Source organism: Blennius ocellaris, assembly GCF_963422515.1.
Source record: "Blennius ocellaris genome assembly, chromosome: 13".
Taxonomy (NCBI): Eukaryota; Metazoa; Chordata; class Actinopteri; order Blenniiformes; family Blenniidae; genus Blennius; species Blennius ocellaris.
This window is the reverse complement of record NC_137662.1, coordinates 5,513,214-5,538,430: the sequence shown is the minus strand read 5'-3', so window position 1 is coordinate 5,538,430 and position 25,217 is coordinate 5,513,214. Positions and strand designations below refer to the sequence as shown.

Below are 25,217 nucleotides of genomic sequence, written 5' to 3'. Positions count from 1 at the left end.
GCACTGACACGGTTCGCAGCCGAGTGTGAAGCAGCTGGGATGAGGATCAGCACCTCTAAATCCGAGGCCATGGTTCTCGACCGGAAAAAGGTGGCTTGCCCCCTCTAGGTCGGTGGAGTGCCCTTGTCCCAAGTGGAGGAGTTTAAGTATCTTGGGGTCTTGTTCACGAGTGGGGGAAAGATGGAGCGTGAGATCGACAGGCGGATCGGTGCAGTGTCTGCAGTCATGCGGACGTTGTATCGGTCCGTCGTGGTGAAGAAGGAGCTGAGCCAAAAAGCGAAGCTCTCGATTTACCGGTCGATCTTCGTTCCTACCCTCACCTATGGTCATGAACTATGGGTCATGACCGAAAGAACGAGATCTCGGATACAAGCGGCTGAAATGAGCTTCCTCCGTAGGGTGGCTGGGCGTACCCTTAGAGATAGGGTGAGGAGCTCAGTCACCAGGGAGGAGCTCGGAGTAGAGCCGCTGCTCCTCCACATCGAGAGGAGCCAGCTGAGGTGGCTCGGGCATCTATTTCGGATGCCCCCCGGACGCCTCCCGAGGGAGGTGTTTCGGGCATGTCCCTCCGGTAGGAGGCCTCGGGGCAGACCCAGGACACGCTGGAGGGACTATGTCTCTCGGCTGGCCTGGGAACGCCTTGGGGTGCCACCGGAGGAGCTGGAGGAAGTGTCTGGGGCGAGGGAAGTCTGGGCAACTCTACTCAGACTGCTGCCTCCGCGACCCGGCCCCGGATAAAGCGGTAGCCAATGGATGGATGGATGGAAATATGAAAAATGCTTTGGGGGCCGGGTCAAGTGGCCTCACGGGCCATATACAGAGTCCTGAGGTTCCCCACCCCTGGTTTAGGCCGTCAGCAAAATGAGCATGAAGTTACAAAAGTTACTTCAGTTTGTAGAATTGGTCCCACAAGCAAAAAAGAGCTACTCCCAAATGAGATTAACAGCATTGTCTTTGAAAAAGTGGGAAATAAAAACATCAAAGTTCATTTAAAATTTGGGCAGTAAGAGAAAAAAAATTAAAACCTTCAGAATAGAAAATAAATAATAAAGCGTTGAACTGTGTTTTACTCTCTGTCTTTTGTCGTCAGGGTGTGAAGATGTCTGCTGCCAGCAATCTGCCCTCTGAAGATCAGTTCCTGTGCTCCATCTGTCTGGACGTGTTCACTCATCCAGTCTCCACACCGTGTGGACACAACTTCTGCAACCAGTGCATCACTAAGCACTGGAAATCCAAGGTCATATGTGACTGTCCCCTGTGTAAAAAGGTTTTCTACAAGAGACCTCAGCTCAATGTCAACACTTTGCTCTCTGAGGTTGTTGATCAGTTCAGACATGAAGTTGAACACAAAGCCAGCAGCAGCTCAGAGCAACAAGCTGCCAAACCAGGACAAGTTCTCTGTGACATCTGCACTGGAACCAAAGTGAAGGCCCTCAAGTCCTGCCTGGTGTGCCTGGTCTCCTACTGTCAGACTCACCTGGAGCCTCATCTGACAGTGTCAGTCCTGAAGAAACATCAGCTGGTGGAGCCTGTGGAGAATCTGGAAGACAGGATGTGTCCGAAGCACCAGAAACCTCTGGAGCTGTTCTGTAAGAGCGAGCAGATGTGTGTCTGCATGATGTGCACTGTTTTAGAGCAGTGGTTCCCAACCTTTTTTGACCAGTGTACCCCTTGAGCTGGTTTCCATGTGAAAAGTACCCCCTCTCTCGTGTGTGATTATTCGCCTTAATGTGTACTTATATTTAACCCTTTGTCTTTCTATCTATCCAACTGCTCATTTAAATAAAACAATTATTGTGAGTGTAAAAACATACCTTTTAATGAGACACTTGCGCTTGCTTGTCTTTCATAATTCCTTTTTTCACTGGGCTCCCCTGTGCCTGCGTCCGAGGCGACGGTAGCAGTAGCGGTAGCTGGACGTTTACTCCTGCCTAGCCATGCATCCATGTTTACAGTCGGTATGCAGCTAGAGGTAGCTAGCTTCGCGAATCGTGCGCGCCCGCAGCAAGAACGTGAACCTTTTTTTTTTTTTTAAAGCGCGCCACTTTATAGTCTTTTCATATTATGTACATTGTAGTGTTACAATCACTGTGGACGAACTGCTACTCATGGAAAATAAACGTATGGCCTTACTAAAATTCATGATATAATACAATATAATAGAGCATAATTTTTTTTTTGTGTGTGTGGATACTGTAGGCTAATTTATAATCTTTCTGCGTACCCCCTGCAATACCCTCGCGTACCCCTAGGGGTCCGTGTACCCCCGGTTGGGAATCACTGTTTTAGAGCACAAGACTCACCAGGTTGTTCCTCTGAGTGAAGAATGTGAAGGAAAGAAGACGGAGCTGAGGAAGACTGAGGCTGAAATGCTGCAGATGGTCCAGAAGAGACGAGTGAAGATCAAGGAGATCAGAGAGTGTCTGAAGAAGAGTAAAGCTGCTGCAGACAGAGAGAAAGCAGAAGGTGTTAAGGTGTTCACTGCTCTGATGCAGCGTGTTGAGAGAGATCTGAACCAGATGATGGAGAGAATGGAAGAGGAAGAGAAAGCCAAAGAGAAACAGGCTGAAGGTCTCATCAAAGATCTGGAAGAGGAGATCAGTGAGCTGATGAAGAGGAGCTCAGAGGTGGAGCAGCTCCTTCACTCTGAAGACCACCTCCACCTCCTCCAAGGCTTCTCCTCCCTGAAAGCTGCTCCACCCACCCAGGACTGGACGGAGGTCAGCGTCCCTCCATCATCATATGAGGGGACTGTGGTGAGAGCTGTGGCTCAGCTGGAGAAGACTGTCAGAAAAGAGATGGAGAAGAAGCTGTTTGATCCTGAGCTGAAGAGGAAGCAGCAGTTTGCAGTGGATGTGACTCTTGATCCTGATACAGCAAATCCTTATCTCATCCTGTCTGATGATGGAAAACAAGTGAGTTGTGGTGATGCATGGAAGAAGCTTCCAGACAACCCAAAGAGATGTACTAATTATATTAATGTTTTTGGAAAACAGAGTTTCTCTTCAGGTAATTTTTACTTTGAGGTTCAGGTTAAAGGAAAGACTGAGTGGACTTTAGGAGTGAGCAAAGAGTCCATCACCAGGAAGGGAAAGTACACACTGAGCCCTGATGAAGGTCTCTGGACAATGTCCTTGAGAAATGGAAATGAGCACTGGGCTAATAAAGAGGCTTCACTTCGTCTCTCTCTGAGGTTTGCTCCTGAGAAGGTGGGGGTGTTTGTGGATTATGAGGAGGGTCTGGTCTCTTTTTATGATGTAGAAGCTGCAGCTCTGATCACCTCCTTCACTGGCTGCTGCTTCACTGACAAACTCCTCCCATTCTTCTGTCCCGGTATTTATGCTGGTGGTAAAAACTCTGTACCTCTGATCATCCGTCCTGTCAAGCAAACTGTCTGATCAGTTTTTATCATTAAACGCCACCAACAATGAATAAAGTGGTGAGAAAGTGAACAATTCTGTGATTTCATTGAGCAGCAGTTTGTACCTAAAGAACCGTTGTGACAGTTTGAACAACACAAGTAAAGATGTGATGAGAAGAGGAAACACTGAGCAGTCAGAGTCACTATAAACCTGCTTCCTCTGAGTCTGAGTCATGGCAGAGCACCTTCATGGTTGAAGCTCCATCAGGATAGTTTTCATGTTTGTTCTTAAAAGGGAAATTTTATGTTGAGATTTTACAATCAAATGTCACTCAATGTGGTGGAAGAAGTACCACAGAGGATCCAAACAGAGAAAACTGTGCAAACTACGTCCTAATCGTGGTCATTTATGATGATTGAGCCTGTAAAAAGTGCTGAATCTTGGAAACAATATTAAAATGTATTAACCGCTTGATATTATCTGTAATTGTTTCTATATCCATGCAATGTTTGTGTCTCACATAAAGTTTAATAAAATGAGGTGAAAAAAGACTCGGATTCTGTCTTTCTCAATGAGTTTTGGTAACAAACAGCACGGTCCTTTTTATCTTGAGCTCTGACGTCACATCACTTTTACCTGCGTACGTCTTGTACTTGTGTCGCACACAAACTATCTTCTTCTTCTTGTCTTCTTGCTGGGACTTCTTCAACTCTCTCCTGATGGTGGATGTTATCCTGACCTCTGCTGGTCACAGAGAGGAACTACAACACACCAACCAGTCTTTTAATATTAAACTTCATGTTGACAAAGTGTGATGAGCTACGAAAATCTTTTGGAGCATGTGAACGTGAGCAAAATCACATTGAATTTATAAAATAAGTTGTTCTTTGACCGTCATTGTGATTTGACAGAGATGAGAGGTTTACACAGAAAAGCAGAATTCATCCATAAACCTGCTGTCCAGGTCCAGATGAGAACGTACGGCACTGCAGGTGATTAAAAAGAGCCATAAGGCCGTCCTGTGGGGAAAGCACTGCCGTTCACATTGCCGCCATCAACGTTGTTTGAAAGTCCAGCTCCAAAACATAGATTGACATATTTTATAAAAGGACATAAAACGGAGGATGCATTTGGATTGATTGCATCTCTTCCAGGTCATCTTGGATCTCTTCAAAACTTTCACTTTATACTATTGTTAATATGTCCGCGGCTGCTTTGATGTCCAACTTTGGATGGTAACTTCTAATTCATGTCACGTGTCTCTTTTATGCTCACCTTTAGAAGGATTTTCTCTATAGTCTCCCTTTTTTAACTTTCATCTACAGCGTTAACATTTTCGAAATTCGTTAGTCTCATTCTGCACGTTTTGCCAGTTTTGGAGGCCTTACACTTATATTTTAAATCTCTGTGAGGACACCTCTTTCTAAAATAATAGAATTATTTGTGCCAACTGAATCACAAGCAAAGGAATGACAGCAACTTTTTGTTTTGTCACGGCCTTCTGACGTGCCGTTTTCTGTTTACTGTTTTTCCCTTTTTCTGTTTCCCCTCCCCTTGTGTGTCTGTGTGGTGGGCGGAGCCAACATGCCTTGCACTGGAGCTGAGCTGCACACCTGAGAGCCATCATCATCATCATCATCATCATCATCACCTCCTCCTTCATAAAGCCTCTGGATCATTCTTCACTCGTCGCCAGATCGTCCTTTTATCAAAGTGGTACGATGCTCCAGTGTTGGACTTCTGCTGCATGACCCCCATTTGGACTCAAACCACTCCTGTGATCCACGTATTACTATTAAAACCTTTTCTCCTCACTGCAGTCTGTCTCCTGTCAGCTTCTGGGCCCTACGTGTACCGCAAGCCGTAGCATACAAACTCCTGCAGTAATTTCACACAACATGTTGTTTTTGATTCCCTCTTTGGGATCGTCGGTTTTTCAGAGGATTTTCGTGACTTCATGTGCAAATGATAAATACCCTCTGACATATTCAGGCACTGATCCCACACATTAAAACCAGAGAGAAGAAGAAAGTACTCTTCAACCCACATCTCCACTCATCATAATAAGAAACCATGAGAATAAGTTAATAGTTTTTATTAACAAGCTTTTTTCTTCAGTTGACACTCAAGTTTCAGTTGACTTCTGGCTTCCGGCATCCATTCATGTTAGATTCGCCGATGTGGAACAGGAAGATCTAAGAGGGAACCTGGAACACACCACCACACAGTGAGAAATGTGCTTTTTAAAGCTCAAATATTATACAGTTCTTCAACAAAAGGTTGGGCGGGTTTCTGCCCTATTGGAATTCCCATGTATTGAAGCTCAGGAGAAGGTCTTACCGAGGTCCTTGGTTCTGGCCCATCCACTGCAGCCTTTCCCCCATGAGATCTGAGCCCGTGGGCCCAGCTGGAGCTCCTCATCACCCACATCATGCAGCCTCAAGGTCTTTGGTATCTTGTTGATGTTGAAGCCTTTTCGTGTCACCAGCACAGTGTTGGAGACCTCTGCTGTCTGGTTGTCCTGCTCTGTCCGGCAGCGAGGATCTATGAAGGAACACAGGTACAGAAAGAAATTCACTTTTTAAAGGTCACATTTTATATGGTTTTTCAACAATTTCACACAGGTGTCAGAGGTCCAACCACATTATCTGTAATTGTTTCTATATCCATGCAATATCTGTGTCTCACATAAAGTTTAATAAAATGAGGTGAAAAAGACTCGGATTCTGTCTTTCTCAATGAGTTTTGGTAACAAACAGCACGGTCCTTTTTATCTTGAGCTCTGACGTCACATCACTTTTACCTGCGTACGTCTTGTACTTTTGTAGCACACAAAACTATCTTCTTCTTGTCTTCTTGGTGGGACTTCTTCAACTCTCTCCTGATGGTTGATGTTATTCTGACCCCTGCTGGTCACAGAGAGGAACTACAACACACTTCAACCAGTCTTTTAATGAACTTGTTTCCCTGACTCACAGTTCTATTGAAGATCACTGTCAGTTCAAGTGGAGGTGAAAACTAAGATTCCTAGTAACTGATTGCCTTACTCTATATCTCTAGATAAGCTTTCAGAACTTAAATCTCTGGGTTTTGTCAAGTATTAAGTTTCTTATAATAATAATAATAAATAGCTAAATATCGATTGTATGTGTAATTTATTTGAAATGTTCTTTGTTAAATGAGGAATTGTATGTAAGTAAAATGTACCTACAGTGGCCCTGAAGTGCAAACCACACATAGTCAAGTGCCGTGTGTGGCATTTTATTCGTAAAACACATGAAAATGTGTAACTTATAAGATGTTTGAACATTTCATTATATTTATGACAGCACTTGCGTCAATGTGATATCTATGAAATATACAACAAAACAACTTCCAAACTGCAAAGGTGTGTGTTCAAGGTTAATACAGTAAGGAAGGAAAAGACAGTCTGCAGGTTGTTTATTTACTGTTTAAAACTAGATGTTTAGACTGAAAGGAACATTTAAAGTAAACTTTTTACAGCGTCAGGCCTTCATATCTTGGCAAAATTCTGATTAATATTCAATTCAATCCCTCTGTTGCCAGAAACCCATTTCACTATAGATTGTTAGTAAAGCAGTTCAAGTTGTGACATTTAAAAACAATATCCCTCTGAAAAAGCTCATAAAGGATTCTTTCCCTCTAATTTCAGACTGATAATAAAAGGCAATTCACCGTTGCCATAAACCCATTCCATGTCAGACTGATAGGAGACCACCTCAGCAAAAATTACTTGGAAATATGCTTGTCGTAAAGCAGAACCACAGGGGGGACTTCCAATGGGACGTAGAGGTTTCAAGTTGTGACGCTTTGATCAGTAATGCCAACGAAATGTCTCACTTTTATGGGAAAAGCCCTTAAAGACACGATGACAACAAGTTGATCTCTTGGAAGATTCAATCAAATTGTTTTTAATATGGTCCAATGTCCACTGTTTGGGTCCCGTTCTCATCCACATCCTAAATTTGATGAACAGTTATTTTTTTATGATATTAAAAAGCACATAGATTGAAAAGTGTTTATTTGATCCACAACAATATCATGAAAAGTATTGAATCTTTTTTGTGAAGTTGATTAAAGTCAAATGAATGTGGGAGAACACAGATTAAAATCAAATATTGATACTGAAGTAAATACACAACTAATACACAGAATTCATGTTTCAATCTTCTAAACTGTCAATTATTTATCACATTCCTGGAGAATCTTCAAGTAATTATGATTTCATATTATTTCACTTATGCACTAATAACAGGCTTGCGTAGTTCAGCTTTTCAGAAAATTGCTGTTTTAACTTGAATTAATTAGAGGCTGAAGATATGTTACAAGTTGCTTTGAGACAATATGAGAGGACATGCAAAGTTTTAAACAATAACAGCTAAATTCCAGCAATAAATATGGTTTTGTATTTGCATCTTCTTATATCTGCCTTTGATTTCCAGTAAATGACGTTTGTCTCTCTTGAGTGTCTGTGGTTGATTTCCCCTTAATTCACACTTCCTCTTAATTCTCCCTTTGTTGTATTTCTTTTTGAAACATCAGAAACAAAAGGATGTGTTGTTTTATTCTGTTGTGCTTTTACTGGTTTCTGGAAGCAAGATCGTATTGAATAATTGAATCTGGGTCAAACAGCAGACTGTGTATATTGATATTTTTAATACAGTATTTTAAAAACCGCCGTGCAGAGCGAACAAATAAATGGCACACCAACACATTAAAACATCATATCCGCTTCATGATAGCTGGCATCTTGGTTGTGATTATAGAAATGCGTGAACAGTCTGTGATATCATTCTCCATCAAGCTCATAGCTTGGGGATTTTTATTAAAGTTAAAAGTACCAATAACATTCATTATAATAATGAACAGTACTGAATAGCAGAGTCTATAATCAGCAGCAGGTATTGAGTAGTTCATTATTTTCATATATAGGAAACAACACCCTGATAATTGTCAGCATCCTATCCACAAATATTAATTACAAGTACCAGTTGGGAAAGTCCCATTTTCCTAAATAACATCTTCCACAAACTCGAGCAATAAGTGATGCCACACACAAAGCTCTGATGAAGCAAAAAATGGCTAAATATTTAAGCACGTCTTCATGTTACAACTACGTAAAATGCCTGACGCATATGAAACGTTTGACATGGTGTTAGTTGCCAAAAGTGGCCAAATTGGAGGGGGGGGGGGGGGGGGGGGGGCAGCTGCAACAGAATAGTAAAAGTTTTTTTTTTTTTTTTACACAAACCACCATAAACCAAAGTTTTTCTAAATATAATAAAACTACTTGACCATGTATAAAATCTATGTTGTTCAACTTACGAATTTACTGCGTTTAAATGTACTTTATGTGGCATAAAGCGGGGGAAACAGCTGTTCAGTGATAAAAAATAAAATAAGAGACCGCAGACGACATGCGTCTGTTCACCTGACTCTGCCCTTGGCAACACGTGACACGTCATCACAAGCAACCAATCAGAAATGGAGGTTTGTAGAATCCATTCAGGGCTCGTTCTCATTGGTCAGAAAGCCCGTGTGGGTTTTTCCTACTGTCCCTTGCTTTCGCTTCCTTTTGTCTCCTCTTACCAATAAAGGTTAAACTTCACTGCACTCGACCATTGACAAGAGGAAAGTCCTTCCAGCCTGATCTGATATTTAAAAAAAAGGTATTATTATCTGTTTTGATTTGTTCCTTGTCCCCATTAACCTGTTTTAGTGCTAAAAGCTGATCGTGAAGAGTGTGTTGATCCAGGTGTGTGTGTTGATCCAGGTGTGTGTGAAGATGTCAGGCCCAGATACCCAGCGCCTGGTGAGCGATCCCAGCCAGCAGACAGCCGTGGACATCAACACTCCGAGGTGAGATTTTTTTTTTTTTTTTTTTAACAAGTGCAATGTGTTATGAAAAAAAATAAATAAGAAATGTGTGTGGAAGTCAGTTAATGATTATCCTAACAATGAAACTTCCGTGTGCGATGGTGAAATGGTGCAATTCAGCTGCGCGTGTTATTTTTTTATGCTTAAAAGTTAAAACTCATATTCCTATGAAGGAGTTAAAACAAATTATAAAAGCGCAATAACCTTCTTTAAAAGTAAAAATTAAAAAAAAGTTCATGTTCTGAAAGGGATTAGAATGCTGAGATTTATTCAGATACTCGGAAGCCTTTTTAAACGCCTTTGTGAGGTGGCGCTGTAACAATTACATACATTACATGTCAGTGTGGAGACACCAGTTTAATAAATGGCATTAATACAGATCGTGATTCAACTGAACAATTTCTTATATGAAGACATTTAATGGTCTGGCTGGACTTCAAGTAAAACACAGCTCCGTAAAACACGTTCTCTTTGAAAGAAGTTTTATTTTCAACACTGTGTTCCAGAATGTAATCATCGTTAATGAAGCCTGATCGCTTCCAAATTCACAATATTTATTCAGTATGGGTAATTGTCACGGTCAGTTTGTCTGATCCCTTTAATGTGACTCTGAAATGTCTTCAAGTACAAATACTTTACTTTTTACTATGCGTCAAAGTAACCCTGTTGCGTGGATATCAATATCTTACAGGGTAATAATATTTAAAAACTCAATCTTAACTTTTCAGTGTGAATATTGTCACATCCATATCTAATAGTCATTAATATATGATATGACTACTCATTAAATGAAAATATGAATGAAGAAATATATCCTTCCTTGGCTAATTTAGTGTAAAATAGATATGTTGGTGGCTTTAGATTTGGACTTTGCCAGTATGGAAGAACCCAAATACAACTTTTGTTTCCAGGGTCTGCCTCACTACAGATGATGTCATCACTCACCAAATGTATCTTCCAATATACCGTGACCACAGTTCCTGTTTGATGATGTTATCTGCTCCAGAGTTTAGAGATTGTAATGAATAACAAATATTCACATCACTGAAGAAGAAAAAAAGAAGAAAATTGCACAAATCAAACATCATGTAATGTTGAATATCTCAATACCGGGTTTAGTCTAGTGACTTTTCTAGATAAACAAACTTTCTCAAACACAGTTGAATCTGTTAAAATCAATTAGCAAGTTTAAAACAAACAAAGATCCCCGTTTCATGACTTCATGCTCAAAATGCATTTTCACTGCATTTCAGTGAAATATTGCAAACGATGATGGTGTCTTTACTGTAGCATCGAGTGCACGTTTGAAAATGATGCCACATATAGTCACTCTTACTCCTTCCATGCGTATAGTTTGCGTGTTAAAGCATGTTTTATTTCATGCATCTGTCTGGTTCAGTGACTGGGAGCCAAATATGCAAAATACCAGAATAAATTGTAGTATTAACTTTCTTTAAAATAGAAAAACAAAGTCAATAATTAGAATTTTATTTGATTAAAATGCAAGAAGTTGTGCAGATTATTAGTAATAATATCAATACATTTAACGGCAACTTACATGAGAAAATATATTTTAAAACAACTGTAGAGCTGAGTGTCATTTGCATAGTAATGAAGTCATTCATTGCACCGATGGAGATAATATCGCACGGGGGGGGGACCTAGGATAGAGCCCTGGGGAACACCAGAAGATGCTGGCAGGTGCTTTAGTTTATTTGAGATATTTTTGTTGTATGAGTCGGACACTTGGTGGTGGTAATCAGACACAGGTTGTATGCGTAGAGGGCAAAGGTCACAGGTAGAGGGACGACACACAGGTCTCACCAGACCATAGAGAGAAGAACCATAAGTTGGTGATTGTGGTGGATCAGTCAGTTCTAAGTGTTTTGCATTGTTCTACTGTTTCCAGCGCCCGGTCCTCCCGGGCGTACAAGGTGACCGGTCTGACCCTGCTGGCCTGCGTGCTGATCATGGGCCAGGCGGCCATCACCTACTTTCTCGTCAACCAGAGGAGCGACATTAAATCTCTGCAGGAGCAGAACGACCGGATGAGGACGGAGCTGACCAAGGCCCGATCCAGTGAGGGTCGCAAACGTCGCAGCTTCACACACATTTAAAAAAAATAAGAAAAAAAAAAAATCATCTTTAAGGCCAAAAGCGGTTCATGACCAATAATCAGTCAAAGATTTGGAAAAAATGAGGAACAATTTAAAGTTCTACAAACTGCTGGGCAGCTGAATTGTAACACAATGTTGAAACCTTCATTTTTGTAAGATAAATGGTGAGATGTAAACAAAACAAAGCCCATTTTTCTTTTTGTTGTTTTTTGCCTTGTGCACACAACACGTCTTATACGCGGTTTGCAGAGCATGTATTTGGAGCATGTACGGGTGAAAGAAAATCAATAGTAATAAGAAACATCCTGATTTTTTTTTACACCATATCTGGAATTAATCATTTTTCATACACAGGACGGCAGGTCGGGGCATGTCGTTTTCTAATTTTCAGGTTATTTCCATGGAGTGAAGGTGTTGTTATGACCTTTCTCTGACACACACGTTTCTCTCTGTAGTGTCTCTTCCCAGGCGCATGCAGATGCCCGCACACGCCATGATTGCGGATTTCCTGGATGAGGTAAAGAAAAGAAAAAGAAAAAAAATTTTTTTTTCCCCCCTGTACTTTTACATTATATTTTGGGAACAATATAGTTATTTAAAAAAGCAGACTTTTAGTCACTTTCATGAAATAAGTAGTGTCATTTCATCAGTGGTTTTATAGTTTAGTTGCAGTCACTCATATATATGTACCGGTATATAAAAAAATGTTTATATGTGTGTGTACGTGTATGTGTCTGTGTGCTTTTTCTCATCAGTTTATATTGATTGTTTTGCAGGAGGCTTCCACAGGAAGTGCCCAGAAAGGTACGTCCTGACTATAATTACAATGTTCTGATATGTATATGGATTTAGCAGTGTGTATTTGTGAATCATTTTGATGCACCTAATTTTAAATGTCAAAATAGAGATATTTGTGTAAAAAAAAATACCTTGGAAAAAAGTACCAATTCTACTTCTTTGCCCAATTAATAGTAACAAACTCCACACGCAACAATTTTAGTTCTGTGTTGATACACTGGCTTGTGTTGTTTTTACAGTCGAGCCCTTTTGTAAGTGTTTATTTTTAATATTTATTCATAGTTCAAGAGTGTTAACATTAAGGAAATTCCCCCGAGTGTTAATGAGGTCGCTATATTCTAATTGTTTGCAAAGATACACATCACAGTTTAACTTGTGTCCTCGTTTTGAGTTATGAAAAAAGCAAAGCAATAATTAGGGGTTGTCAGAGTTTCCTCCCATCACATTGTGCGAGTTAAAGGCTTTCAAAACCTTTCCCCCACCTTTTGTCTCCATTCTAATTACAGCAAATGAAAATGCGTTTTTCACAAAATGATGATTTTACACTGTTAAAAATAAAAAAATTCCCACAACTTCACACATCAGAGCCTCTCGGGGGGAAAACAAAACAAAAAAACAAGAGTTACCTGGGACAGAAAACACTGGAGTGCAGTGAAACCTGGTGATTTCCCTGCTCTGCTCTTGCAGACCCTGCCCCCCGGACAGCCTGCCAGCTGGAGAGTGCAGGTCTGAAGCCCCTGCGGGTGCCGGTGTTCCGGCCCACCTGTGACCAGCAGGGTCTGTACCAGGCGCAGCAGTGCTTCGCGGGTGAATGCTGGTGTGTGTCGCCTACGACCGGGGAGCAGATCCCGGGATCCCTGGCAAAGGGACAAGCCAGCTGCGGCTCCGCTGACAAGAAACCTGGCGATGGGAACAAAAGGAATCTCAGTAATGCTTATTTATTTATCTCTCTGTTTATTTGAGCAGAATACGTTCTTGCCGAAGCAAGAAGCTTATGAGCGCCTATCCCCAAATGCTGTGATTTAAGTTTTATTTCATAAGAAACTATGTGCTTTGCAGACTAAACAGTGCCAATACATTAGTTTTAATCCTAACCAATGACATCATGTGACAAAGACTTTCAACATGTTAGAACATTCATTTCACTTCTTGCATTTAAAAAGTGGCTAAAGATCAAATATTTGTCTCTGTAGATGTCATGGCGGCCATGCCCATCCTCAACACTTTGGAATAAGTGTGGTAAGTAGAATTACCGTTCCTCTGTCAGACTACGGAAACACAATATATACCTTTATTTTCCTAATGTGTACTTTAAACATTATGTTGGATTAGTTATACATGAACTGAAATATCTTAATCTTTTTTTTAAGTTTAATTTGATTAAATTTGAGGTCATGAGTCACATTAAACATCAAATATGTTTGCTTTGCTTTTAATATGTTACGCATGGTCGGTCACTGTGTTTGTCGCTGACAGATGAAGTACAGAGAAGTGAGCAGGGCGCTTTGACAAGAACCTGTTTTCTGAAGTGACGCCCCTTTTAAAAAAAAAAAAAAAAAACCCGGTGTGCTCAAGGGTGACATACTGCTGTTGGAAAAAAACTGATAAGTGAAGTGACAGAGCTTAATTGTTCAAATGTGGCTGTGGTTTGGATTTAGTGAGTGAAAGTCAGAAGGAGGATCACTGACCTTAGTCGTCATGGCAGCAGCAATGAATGAATTACATTACTGAATTTATAGCTTAAGTATTTTAAAATGTAGGTCCAGTGAATGTCACATTGTGCAAGATATATTTTACCGAGTTTATTCCTCTTGCTTGGGGGAAATATGCAGAAATGGCCATTTCACCTTTTAGATTTTAACCATTTATAAACATTGAAAGTTGATATTTCACCTCATTTAGAAACAGTGAAACTACAAATAACTACATTTCCCCCCCCCCCCCTTTCTTCTCTAGATAACTGAAGCTGCCACGTCATCGGATCGGCTCTCAATTAAGTCACAACTTTTACTCATTTTTTGCAAAACCAAATAACCACTTAAGCTGCTTCCTATCATCTCACTTTTTTCTTTACCAATTATATATCATATATCTTTTGACTAATTACAGTATATAATGGCTTTTAAAAGTAGATTTGATGGTATACAAATAGTTACACCGCAAGCTCATTTTTTATGTTTAAGTTTTAACATTTTAACATTTAGAATCTAGTCAAAATTGAAAAATGCACTTTTTGCCTTTGAATTGAGTAATTCAGCTATAGTTTGACTGGTGAAAGGAGTTTGGACACAACCAATGTGTAATTGAGACAAGTTCTCCCATTTTATTTGAAATAAACTGAATAGTGACAGAGTGTTTGTGGTTTATTATTCGATCTGTCTCACAGTGGACGTTCAGTAAAGTCAAGTAGAATGTTTCTGCTTCGCAAAAGCAAAGCAAACGACCATAAAGCACCATCAGATGACCGTTTTTTGACAAAAACTATGATCCAAAACAAAAACCCAAACACACACACAGGCAAAAGAAAACAAAGACGGACACACGATGATTGTCAACAGGCACGAGTCGTTTCTGGGTTCCAGATACAAAATGGCAGCAAACACAACCTGAGACGTGACTCTCCTCGGTGCTTTTACAGCAAAAGGATTGACGTTTAATGGAGAAAATCAAACCATGAATAGTGCAACAAATTTGACCATTAATTCAAGTGCAATTTACTTCCCTTACACAGAAATCTGTTGAGTTTCTATTTGTACACAATTAGTATACCTTTTTTTTTTTTTATTATGGCAGATGGTTGTTTGGGGATATTTGTGGTTTTATTGGCTGAACTCTAACACGTCCTTTCAATCTTTGTTTCCGGAGTGTTCTGGTATTTCTCTGCACTGAACAGTGTCCAGCAGTAGACAAGTTAAAATCTCTCATTTGCATAAAGACAAAAATAACTTCAAAAGCATCCCAACACACGACACAAACACCACATTTTACACTCCATTCTTTAACGATGTAACATCTTTAAACCTGACACAGTGCAAAACATCGTCCGGTTTCCAGCATTTGAAGGAAAAAAAAAAGGTTTCAATAAAAGGCTGCCCAGTCCCGTCGGGGAAAGGTAATTGCACACACAGCATGAGATGATAATGTGGAGTCCACACCAGAGGAGGCACTCGCAATGTAAAGTTGACACATAAATACTTAGAAATCCCCCAAACCATTGGAAACTATATTCAATTTGACGTGCATTTCTATAACAGCTTCCTGTGTTCCCTCAGTAAAATACTTTCTCATCTTAAACTTAGAAAAAAAGACTATGTATAATATCTCTCTTTTGTACCTGCAGTTTCATTTACAAGTAAACTTTGGCTCTGAAATGTGAAAACGTGAGGCTTTTTTTCTTTGAATCCCCACTGCAGAAAGTGCATATTAGTTAAGGCTGTTTAACCGATTTCTGACCACTAGGGGGCAGGAGATAATCAAAGAAAACCATATTTTTCCAACTTAACTGTTGGTACATGTGTGAATATTGGTTGGTTTTATGAAGAGAGATTAATTTCTGAAAGTCTGGGCCTAATTTCACACTTAAAATTGAAATCAAACGGATTTAAAGCTCCAATCTAAATCCCTCCTCCACAGGTCCGCCACTTTAGAAACGTCTGAGACGTTCATCCGCGTTGAAGGTGAAAACTATCTGTTCCCGTATGTATTGGCACCCTCTTCCCATCGACGTCTGCCTCTCTCTCTCATCTTCCTTATGTTTCTCCTCTCTTCTTATTTGGATCCTCTCAGGCTGCGCACGTAGTCTTTGATGGTGTTTTCCATGTTGGGAACTTGGTAGTTTTGTGCTGCATAAATCCCCGTGCATGTTCCCACCGCCACGCCCAGCAAGGCAGACGAGCGAAGCCTCGCCACGACGTATCCGGCCAGAAAACCCTTCAGGAAAGGAGAACCCAGCAGGCTGCCACCCTGGGGAGGGGAGGGGAGATGTCAGACCTGAGAGTGATGATGGGTTTTAATTTCCATCTGATGAAAAATTACAGATGCCCCGCCCCCTCCCAAGATAAAACAGTAGCTTCATCTGACAAAAACATATGCACGGGTTATTTGAGGAGAATTAGCAAAGTGAATAAATGCTTCAGAACACGAGTAGCTCGCACAAGATGAAAGCTTGGAGACTCCTGGCTGTATTTATGTGTGTGGAGCTTACAGGAGGAACCCCAGCTTGTATTTCATCCTCCATTCGCTTCTGGATGTCTTCGAGCTGGTCTTTCAGCTCCACCAGGTCCTTGAGGTGGTCCAGGGGATTCTACACACACGGATCAGCACACAGATTAAGAGGTGCGTACAAACAAGTAAGAAAATGACCCCTTGAGCCGTCATTAGTGGTGCACAGAATCAACAAGGTGCTGGAAAACAATGTTGAAGAAAGGCTGAGTGAACATGCCAGGATCATGAACACAAGAGCCGCCGGAGAAATGTATGCAGAATTGTGGCCAGTGAGTGTATTTAGAACTACAGTTTTGTTTTTCTTTGCAAACAACATCTGTATTAAAGAAAGTGTCCTGAATCACAGCCATAAAGAAATGTTGCCAGAGTGTACCTCACACAACCAGATTAATATGAGATGTTTGAGCATTTGACTATATTTATGACAACACGGGCGTTTGTGTGATATGTGTAAAATATAAATAAAACAATCATTAACTGCAAAACTGCTGTGAACTGTGCGTGACCAAGTTTAATACAGTAGGGATGACAAAGATGATTTGCAGCTCGCATGTTTGCGGTTTAAAACGAGAGGTTTCGATTAAAATTAACATTTAAATCAAACTTTTGACGCTACCGAGCTAGCAGAGTTAGCATTTCGGCATATTTTAACCCTAGTTAAATTAAAGCAATATATCATCGGCATGACATTGGAGGCACTTTAAAGCACCCCACAGACAAATAGTCGGTTAATTCCAATTTCAGGTAATTAATCTTATTGAACGAAGGAAGCTAAACAGTTGAGCTAACTCGCGCGAGGAGGCGACACTTCCTTAGCCTGTCTGCTAGGCTACCAGCTAACACTGCTCATAACTGTGCGTGGAGCGACGCTATTTGTTTTAAAACCGTCTTTATGAAGCAGAAAGTTCATTTAAACACGAGAAACTTTCAGACCGACCTTGTCGTTAGCCATAGCTTCCCTGTGTGTTGATGTCGGTCTTCTTCTGATTCGTCTATTTCTCGTAGAAAGTGAAGCTTACTGCCCTCCAGTGGTCACACGCAGAATGTGAAGACTCGATTATTTATTAGCAGAATAGAATAGAATACAATAGAATACATTAGATTAGAATAGCTATATTGTCACTATATATCTCATACAATGAAATTACAGATGCTGCTTCAAATTGTGGCCAAATTGTAAAGGATTGCATATGACCACGGATAAAAACTGGATGGATGGATTCAAATAAAATGAAAATGCAATAAAATGAAATGCATACTGTTTAGATATTAAAGTCAAGTTCAGTGGAAAAAAATAAAAGCAAATAGAACTTTTCATGCATGTTCACCATCTGATGTTTGGAATATTTGATTTTATTCATTTAGGACTTCTTTATCTTTATCAACTTTTTTTCCCTCCACAATTCTTTAAAAAAGTTACACGGTTAATCTGTGACTTCTTTTCATCAGATGTTTTTAGAATCATAGATAAAGAACTTTAAATTTAATACTGATGTTATTTAAAGTGGGCACATTGTTTGTGGAAACACGTCTCTGTTTGTGTGTGGGGAGAACAACAAGAACTGAGTTCCTGTTCTTGTGCTGTACATGTTACTGTTTCATATCTATGTACAGAGGGTTTCTGCTTGTTCACATGTACACTGACAACAAAGGAAAGACAATTTTCCATCTCGATGTTTGCGGACCTCAAGCAACTATCAGACAGATATGATTTCCTGTCACGTGACCGATATTTTGCTGGAAAAAAAGAAATCTGTGTGAGATATCGAAAAGTTGTGACAAGTGAATGTTGGACGAGAGTATTCCTCCAGAGAAGCAAATACTGTATATTCCAAAATTAGTTAATTAGGTTGTCATTAAGAGGGTCTTTTTTTTTTGGAGGATCAGTGGACAACACACCGGACATGATACATTTTTCTTTCTTTTGAAGAAAAGAAAAGCTGTTTGTGCCATATACGCAGCTCTTCTGCTCATCCCACAAATGCATGTTCCCAGTTATAAGATTTCTTATTATCAATCCACATGACTGTTTATTTTTTTGGGGGGGTGGGGGGGCTTCTGCTGCCAAATATTGACTCGTCCTTTTGGAAAAGATTGTCGTTTTGAACATTTTGTCTTCAGTTGTGTTGGTGAATTTCCCTTTTTGGCAGCCTGAGCTAATGGAGGAGACTGACAGTAGCCACTCTGTGGAATTGGCTGTTGCTGGTTTGTGGAGAAAAACACAAGATGAGGAGTAAAAAAAAAAAAAAAACAAGAAAAGAAAAAAGGAGTGAATCAATCTTCACCTTTTGAAATTGCACCAGTGGAACAGTTATAGGCGCAACAACATGACCTGACTGGGACTTTCTTCTCCTCCCACCTGTGGCCTCCTGATTCTGTGGAAGAGGAGATATTGAACCACTGACCCTGGAGTCACAGACGGCGAGAAAGAGGCCGAGAGGGCTTTACAGAGTCAATAGATAACAGGTATTATTCCCAGCTGATAAAGTAATGGGACTCGACAGCAGCTGTGAATTTAGGTTGAACTGAAGAGATTCATCCTCCATCAGAATGCAAATGAGTCACACTGAAGCACTTTCTTCTGTTACTCTACAGGACGTGGGGAAACGTTAATCCTCACTCTTCATCCAGACAGAGAGTCTATTAACCTCTTCTTATTCTGGGTTCTTATCACGGGACCAACCGGATACGGCCCCGGGTATTTAACGGTCCGTCCGGGCTGTGATGAAGCAGTCTGCACACTCTCCTATGGACGGCAGGAGTTTGCAGAGCCGGAGGCAGCGATGGAGGTAAGGTGTCCCTCGCTGTCACTGCAGTTGATGGTTTAGGAAGTTATTGATTCTGGCTGAGGCGTGTTTGGCTGAGTAATCTTTGGACACCTCTGTGAAGGAAAGGTCGTGGAAGGTCACGGTGCAGTCATTACGGTGATGCGCTTTCGGCAAACGTGCATTCGTGTAGATTTATGTTCAGGTGCTCAGCTCAGACCTGGGAAACTGGATAACAAGCTGCGGTACATGTCATTGGGCATGCATGAACTAAGCTGCATGATCACAGTGTTTTATATTAAAATGCGTCAGGGCAATAAATAACTGGGACTTTTATAACACTGAGAGTGAGGCTTTATCTATTATTCAATGGTTAGATATGAATACACACACTTATATAAGGAAAATGGTTCGTATTATTACCCCCAAACAGAAACTGCGACGGTTGTTGGTGCAGGTATAATTCAAAAGGTGGTGAAATAAAGTTGTGTTCCCACTGAGGCATGAAGGCAGTGATCTGTTTGGCAGAATAACAAATAAAAAATGTACTAAACAAGCAAATACAGGGGGAATGTTCTAAAAGCACAACTTAGAATCTGCAAAACAGGGAGCGAGCAGACTTATGACAGCTTCAGCTATGGTTGTTAGATCTACTAAAACTACCAAGAGGGGGCAAATTGAGCTCGTCACGAGTCCCTCAAATGTGATATCATGCTTTGTGGACAATGAGTTACAAAGACGGAGCTATTATAATCTACATTAGTGTATTTTTTAGTTTGAACGCACTCTGGGTACTGCACAATGAGATCATTTCAGCCAAACAAAACAAGCTTCCAGCTTGAATTTGCCAATGATTTCTTGGAAGAGAATGAACTTGCTATAATAAAAAAAATTATAAAAAATAGAGGTTTCTATCCTTGAGTTATGGATACATAACACCTGCTTCCTGCCTCAGGGGTACTGTGGAGTGTGATGTTGGCTGTGTGTCGGACTGGATGATGTGTTGATTCAGGAAGACAGAGGGTTGTTTTAATACCTGCTACACCTCTGCAGCTGCATCAGCCTCCCCCCCCCCCCCCCCCCCCCCCCCCCCCCCCACCCCCACATCATTAGTAACATCTACATATGAATGGTTTGAGCTGCAATTTGCACCAGGAAGTTTAATTAAAATTGGTTTCATTGTTGGGTTTTTATGAAAATATAGACATTTTGGTCACTTGGGCTGGTTTCGAGCTTCTTGCAGTTTTGGTTCACTGGGCTTATATTTGACACCCCTGATCTAAATAATCCCTGATCTAATCAACGTCTGATGTAGAGAGAGAGAGAGTAAACATTTGTTCCAGGATAGAAGAACAAAAACAAAAACAAAAAAACCCCTTCCAAGTATAAAATATTCACCAGAGCAAATGATTAATCTGACGACAAAGTGTTGGATTCCTGAAGCTACAATCTGTGGAAAACTGATGGGCTGAAGTGAGGAACCGTCTCAGACGTTGTTGGTTGAATGATATTGAAGACAATGAAGCCAGAAGTATCATGGGAAACTCAACCTTTTCCCGGGAAAGAGGGTTGTATATAGTGTTCAATCCACCTCGGTATCTCTCAGAGTTAACCTCGGCATGCCCACTGGTCAGTCACTTTGTACACGTTGCATATGATCTGTTCTTGTTTTCCCTGCGTCTCCTCTGTGAGAGACAGGAAGGAGTGTGATGTTCTCGGTAAGAAGGGAGACGTCAATAGGCGTTAAAACATAGATTTTTTTTTTTTTTTTTTTTTAAATAAATGGTATGATGCAAATTCAGACAATCCTGCAGGACTGGAGTGAATGGTTGATGGTCAGTTGCTTCTACAGGTACTGACCAGATCCACCAAACAGAGAAAGACGGAATCCACATCTTTGTATTCTGCTGAGGGGAACAACGCACCTAATTATTAATTGTATTTATTTTTTGTTCAACTTTGAGCACTTCAAACAAAAGGGAAGTGTTTCATCAATCAAGAGACCTTTGAGAAGTGTCTTTATATTGTGATGGATTTCTCCATGGCTGGAACCCAAAAGCCTTTCAAGGAGGCTGCAGTGTTTTTGAGGGGCTGATTTGGATTTGGCTCAGTTGAATTTCCCTCATTAACCTCGATGTTCAGTATTCAGCTGGCGCTTTCCGCTGATAGCCCCCCCGTACTCCCTGCGAGCGTAGAGAAATGTGACTGGAAAACAACAGGAGTGAGTAAGAGGGACTTGTTAGAGATGTGCTTCCTCGTGATTGTGCATGACTCAGCTTTGTGGAGGAAAAAACGAACAAAAAACTACAACAACTGAAAACATAAATGCATTTTCAAGTCTCATTGATCAGAAGAGAAAAGGCTGAGCAACATGTACCTCCCACACATGTTCAGGGAGATTCTGCCTGACATTAAAGAGAAAGTCAACATAATATATTGATTTATAATTTATTTGTGTATGTGTATATATATATATATATATATATATATATATATATATATATATATATATATATATATATATATATAGAGAGAGAGAGAGTCATGTATATAGTCATATTATTCAGTCATTATTTTGTACAAAACTATCAAATCTATTTATAAATATTTGTTCTAATATTTTAGAGAACTGAGGGAATATTGAAGTCGACCTGTAGTTTGTGAATCGCTGTTCATCTCCAGTTGTTAAATAGACAGGCTATTGGTGCACTGATTCCATCAGTCACACACTTTAAAGTTTGCGCGTCTATATTCATCGACATCTTTACTTGTTTTTCTCTTCAAACTACATTGTAGTAAAACCCCAACACTACATTGTGTTCGGGTTTGAGTTGACATAATCTGCTGCACCTACTTTCGTCCCTTCTATCTTTATTTCTTCTGCGAGTGTTGGTCCATAATGTATAAAATAATGATTGAATATATTTGCTATCTCCTCCTTATCCTTCATCGCACTGTTTTTCCCCATAAAGTATTGGGGTTTTCAATGTATCGTCGCTTTATAGCTGCTAAACAGCTGCTCACTGTTATGCAAAGTCTTCAAAGCTAAAAGCGCATTTTTGAGTGCTTACACACAAGGTGTCTTGATAACTGCTGCATTTCTGAATTTTGCATCATAATTAAATCATGGACTCCACAACATGCAGACTGGGCGCCACTGAAATCGGCACAGACCGGCACTGGAAAATGAAATTGAGCAGCTCCTCTATTTTAGAAAACCGAGTGCAACTTCTTTCTTTCTATCAATATCAATCAGCAGATGGATGTTGTGTCATTCTGATGCAGACTGCAGGCATCTTGAAAGCAGGAGCTGGGAGTCAAGGCATGCAATTAAAATGGATCGTACCCAGTTGAGTGAGTTAAGACTCGGTTGCTGTTGGCCTCTAATCATTTCAACGTTCAGATGGAAGGTGCTTGTCTGAAAACTACTCATATTGAGGAAACACAAATCTGTTCACACAAACCACACTGTGGGGACTAACTTCTCTTTTGGGAACAAGAAGCAAATCGCCTGGAGGTAAATTGTTAAGTTTTAGTGCTTGGATCAATGATTGGTATGGATTAAGGAATAAGGATCAAGTTGTAATATGAGTGAGGGTTAAGGCAAGTTGTTTGTCCACACGTGCACATGTGTACTTGATCTGGACCCTGAAAGCACATCTTCTGCAGTGTTTTGTCTGTTTGTGAGGGTCAAGATGCATTTGACTGTGGTTACAGATAAGTAAAGGCTGAGCAAAGTCTATATACAGATGTGTGACTGTGTTTTGACACAAGACCTCATGTTGCAAGGTTAAGCTTGTGTAAGTTGGCTAAATTAGAATAAGTCAGTAAGAAAATGAGTAGAATTGTGTGTGTGTGTGTGTGTGTGTGTGTGTGTGTGTGTGTGTGTGTGTGTGTGTGTGTGTGTGTGTGTGTGTGTGTGTGTGTGTGTGTGTGTGTGGTTTGCCCATATTCCAGGTTTAAGCCAATTACAATTTTTAAGCTTTGTTGCTTCCATGGCACAGTGAAGCCAAGGGAAGGGAAGAGAGTTACTGCTGCCTCATTGCACCACTCTGCTGTGATGTGCCAAGGTGTGTGTATGTGTGTGCGTGTGTGTGAGTGTGCGCCTGGGTTTGTGAGTTTAAGTTTAATCACAGGAACATGTCTGTAATGAATCACAGGAAAGAAGAAAAACGACGGAAATCAGATGTGAGTGTGATTTGGGTGCAAGTGGAAAGAGTGGCTGCTCCTGGGTTCAGTGGAAGAAAACATTCAAGGAAAGAGAGATGTATTGAACACAGAATTACTATAGAGAAGATGATTACATAAGATTGAACTGTTGAAAGAAGTGAAAAGGTTAAAGACTGAAGAGCCATCAGGTGAAAGGAGAGTTTTTTAAAGGTGTTTGATGCTGGTAGGGGCGTGTCCATCAAGTTGTATTCGTGTTTTACGAAAGGTCTCTCCTTCTTCCATGACGCTGCATCACCACAACCGCCTGCCACCCCTCCCCACAACTCGCTCTTTCTACCTCCTCCTCTTTGTCTCGTCACCCCTCCCTCTTCTCCTTTCCTCTCTCTCTCTCACACATGCACTCCCCACACTGGGAAAGCCTGAATCGGTGGAAGTCCCGGTCAGTGCTGCCGGCACTCCCTGATGTGCTGAGAGCTCAGCCTCACAGGTCGGCGCTGAGCCGAGGCTCCCCGCCTGGCACCGCTCGGCACATATTGAGGATCCCTGCTTGATCATGAGGAGGTGAAGCTCTGATGTATGGAGGCACTGAGGAGGAGGAGGAGGAGGAGGATTTCCTGAAGCATATGGATATTTGCCAGCAGAAGTGACGACAGGGACGCTCCTGCAGAATGGTGACGGTGACAGCTACTCATTGTCAGACTCAGGTTTTGTTTAAGTGACTGGAGGTGAGGGAGCTTCCATTTTTTCCAAATATTTTTTTTGACGATCAAGAGACAACTTATTGGAGCCACATGCTTGCAACAAACTGCTTTAAAACAAAAACGATGAATGCATTTACTTTTTTAAATTTAACTCCCAATCTATGAACAAACTGATTAATTGCAGTCGAGCCAAAATGTTTACAAAGCATTCGATCAAAGGATCATCTATCGCCAACCACTAAAGTGGAGCAAATTAAACATTTTGCAAAACGTGAGAGACTTTGCACGCTTTAACCAAGCTGCCCATCCATGGATCTGCGGGGGCCCCGGGGGCCTACGATCGGCCCGGACCCCAGGGGTCAGGGGTTAGGCTTCGGCTTCTCGGCCGGCGGGATCACAGCCAGCTCGGTCATCACGGCGGTGCAACAGCAGGACTACTCGGCCAGCGTCTGGCTTCGCAGGCGGGACAAACTGGAACATGTAAGTCGTGATGGGTGGAGAAGGCAGGAGAAGCAGATGGGGGCTGAAATGCCAACAGATGCCAGTGTGTTTAAACTGAAGAAGAAAAAAAACAAAACATCAATACAATTATACCAAAACATGCTGCGTTGAGACATTCTCTCCTAATCAGTTTGTGCAGCTCTGCTGGAGCAAACTCCTACATACTGATAATGGTTTGGTTAAATAGGAGGACAGTGAGGTTTGTTGGTCTGAGAGCGTGTCTCTGGGTGTTTCAGGCTGAGATCAGACCCGCGGCTTCAGAGTGGCACAAACTGTGATAACGTCTGGCAGAAAATTGATTTTGGTGACTGCACACGTTGGTCTGTTTGGTCCAGGTTGCTGCTGGATTCATTGAGTGTAAAATATCTGACAGTAAATGTTGAGGCTTGTGGCCAAAACTCTCAAGAGATCATTTATTTTTCAGATCTTAGTAAGAGCTAAAACGGCTGGTTTTAGCTTTTTTGTGGTCAGGATTAGTTGTTTTTTTTCCTGCTGATGACATGAATTGATTTGAAAAATGCATGATTATAAGTTGTTGCACCGTGAAGCAGTGGTTTTAGTGTGTGGCGCTGGCGCAACAATCCAGGGGGAAATCATGGGAAATCATTTCATCTATGAGATATTGTTTGAGCTATACATACAATATCTGTACTATTTCATTTATACCTTCAAAAAAAAAAG

The 25,217-nt window shown here is 40.9% G+C and overlaps 3 protein-coding genes and 1 pseudogene across 4 annotated transcripts in view; 3 read left to right on the top strand and 1 right to left on the bottom strand.

The window, feature by feature from the left end:
- Nucleotides 1-1,099: 1,099 nt before the first annotated feature.
- LOC308138493 (E3 ubiquitin-protein ligase TRIM39-like) lies at nucleotides 1,100-3,398 on the top strand (annotated as a pseudogene). The gene is made up of 2 exons: nucleotides 1,100-1,664; nucleotides 2,290-3,398. The product of its transcript is annotated as an E3 ubiquitin-protein ligase TRIM39-like (transcript).
- A 5,569-nt stretch (nucleotides 3,399-8,967) lies between these two features.
- On the top strand, nucleotides 8,968-14,530 carry LOC308138795 (uncharacterized protein). The gene is made up of 8 exons (XM_080508051.1): nucleotides 8,968-9,052; nucleotides 9,157-9,242; nucleotides 11,170-11,339; nucleotides 11,833-11,894; nucleotides 12,154-12,181; nucleotides 12,863-13,102; nucleotides 13,369-13,414; nucleotides 14,132-14,530. The coding sequence occupies exons 2-7, from the start codon at nucleotides 9,169-9,171 to the stop codon at nucleotides 13,407-13,409; spliced, it is 615 nt and encodes a 204-aa protein (XP_080364177.1). The 5' UTR covers nucleotides 8,968-9,052; nucleotides 9,157-9,168; the 3' UTR covers nucleotides 13,410-13,414; nucleotides 14,132-14,530.
- A 150-nt stretch (nucleotides 14,531-14,680) lies between these two features.
- Nucleotides 14,681-17,406, bottom strand: LOC308138796 (SLC35A4 upstream microprotein-like). Its single transcript, XM_080508052.1, has 3 exons — nucleotides 17,337-17,406; nucleotides 16,380-16,478; nucleotides 14,681-16,138 (listed from the first exon to the last, which is right to left on the bottom strand). Exons 1-3 carry the CDS (start codon nucleotides 17,349-17,351, stop codon nucleotides 15,944-15,946), a joined length of 309 nt encoding a protein of 102 aa, XP_080364178.1. The 5' UTR covers nucleotides 17,352-17,406; the 3' UTR covers nucleotides 14,681-15,943.
- Nucleotides 17,407-24,344: 6,938 nt separating this feature from the next.
- Nucleotides 24,345-25,217, top strand: part of LOC308138115 (inactive phospholipase D5) — a gene marked incomplete at its 5' end in the record, with an annotated part of 64,938 nt that continues 64,065 nt past the window's right edge. The window contains one exon of the mRNA XM_080507093.1: nucleotides 24,345-24,515. Within this exon, the coding sequence (XP_080363219.1) occupies nucleotides 24,345-24,515 (171 nt within the window). The remainder of the gene's footprint in view (nucleotides 24,516-25,217) is intronic.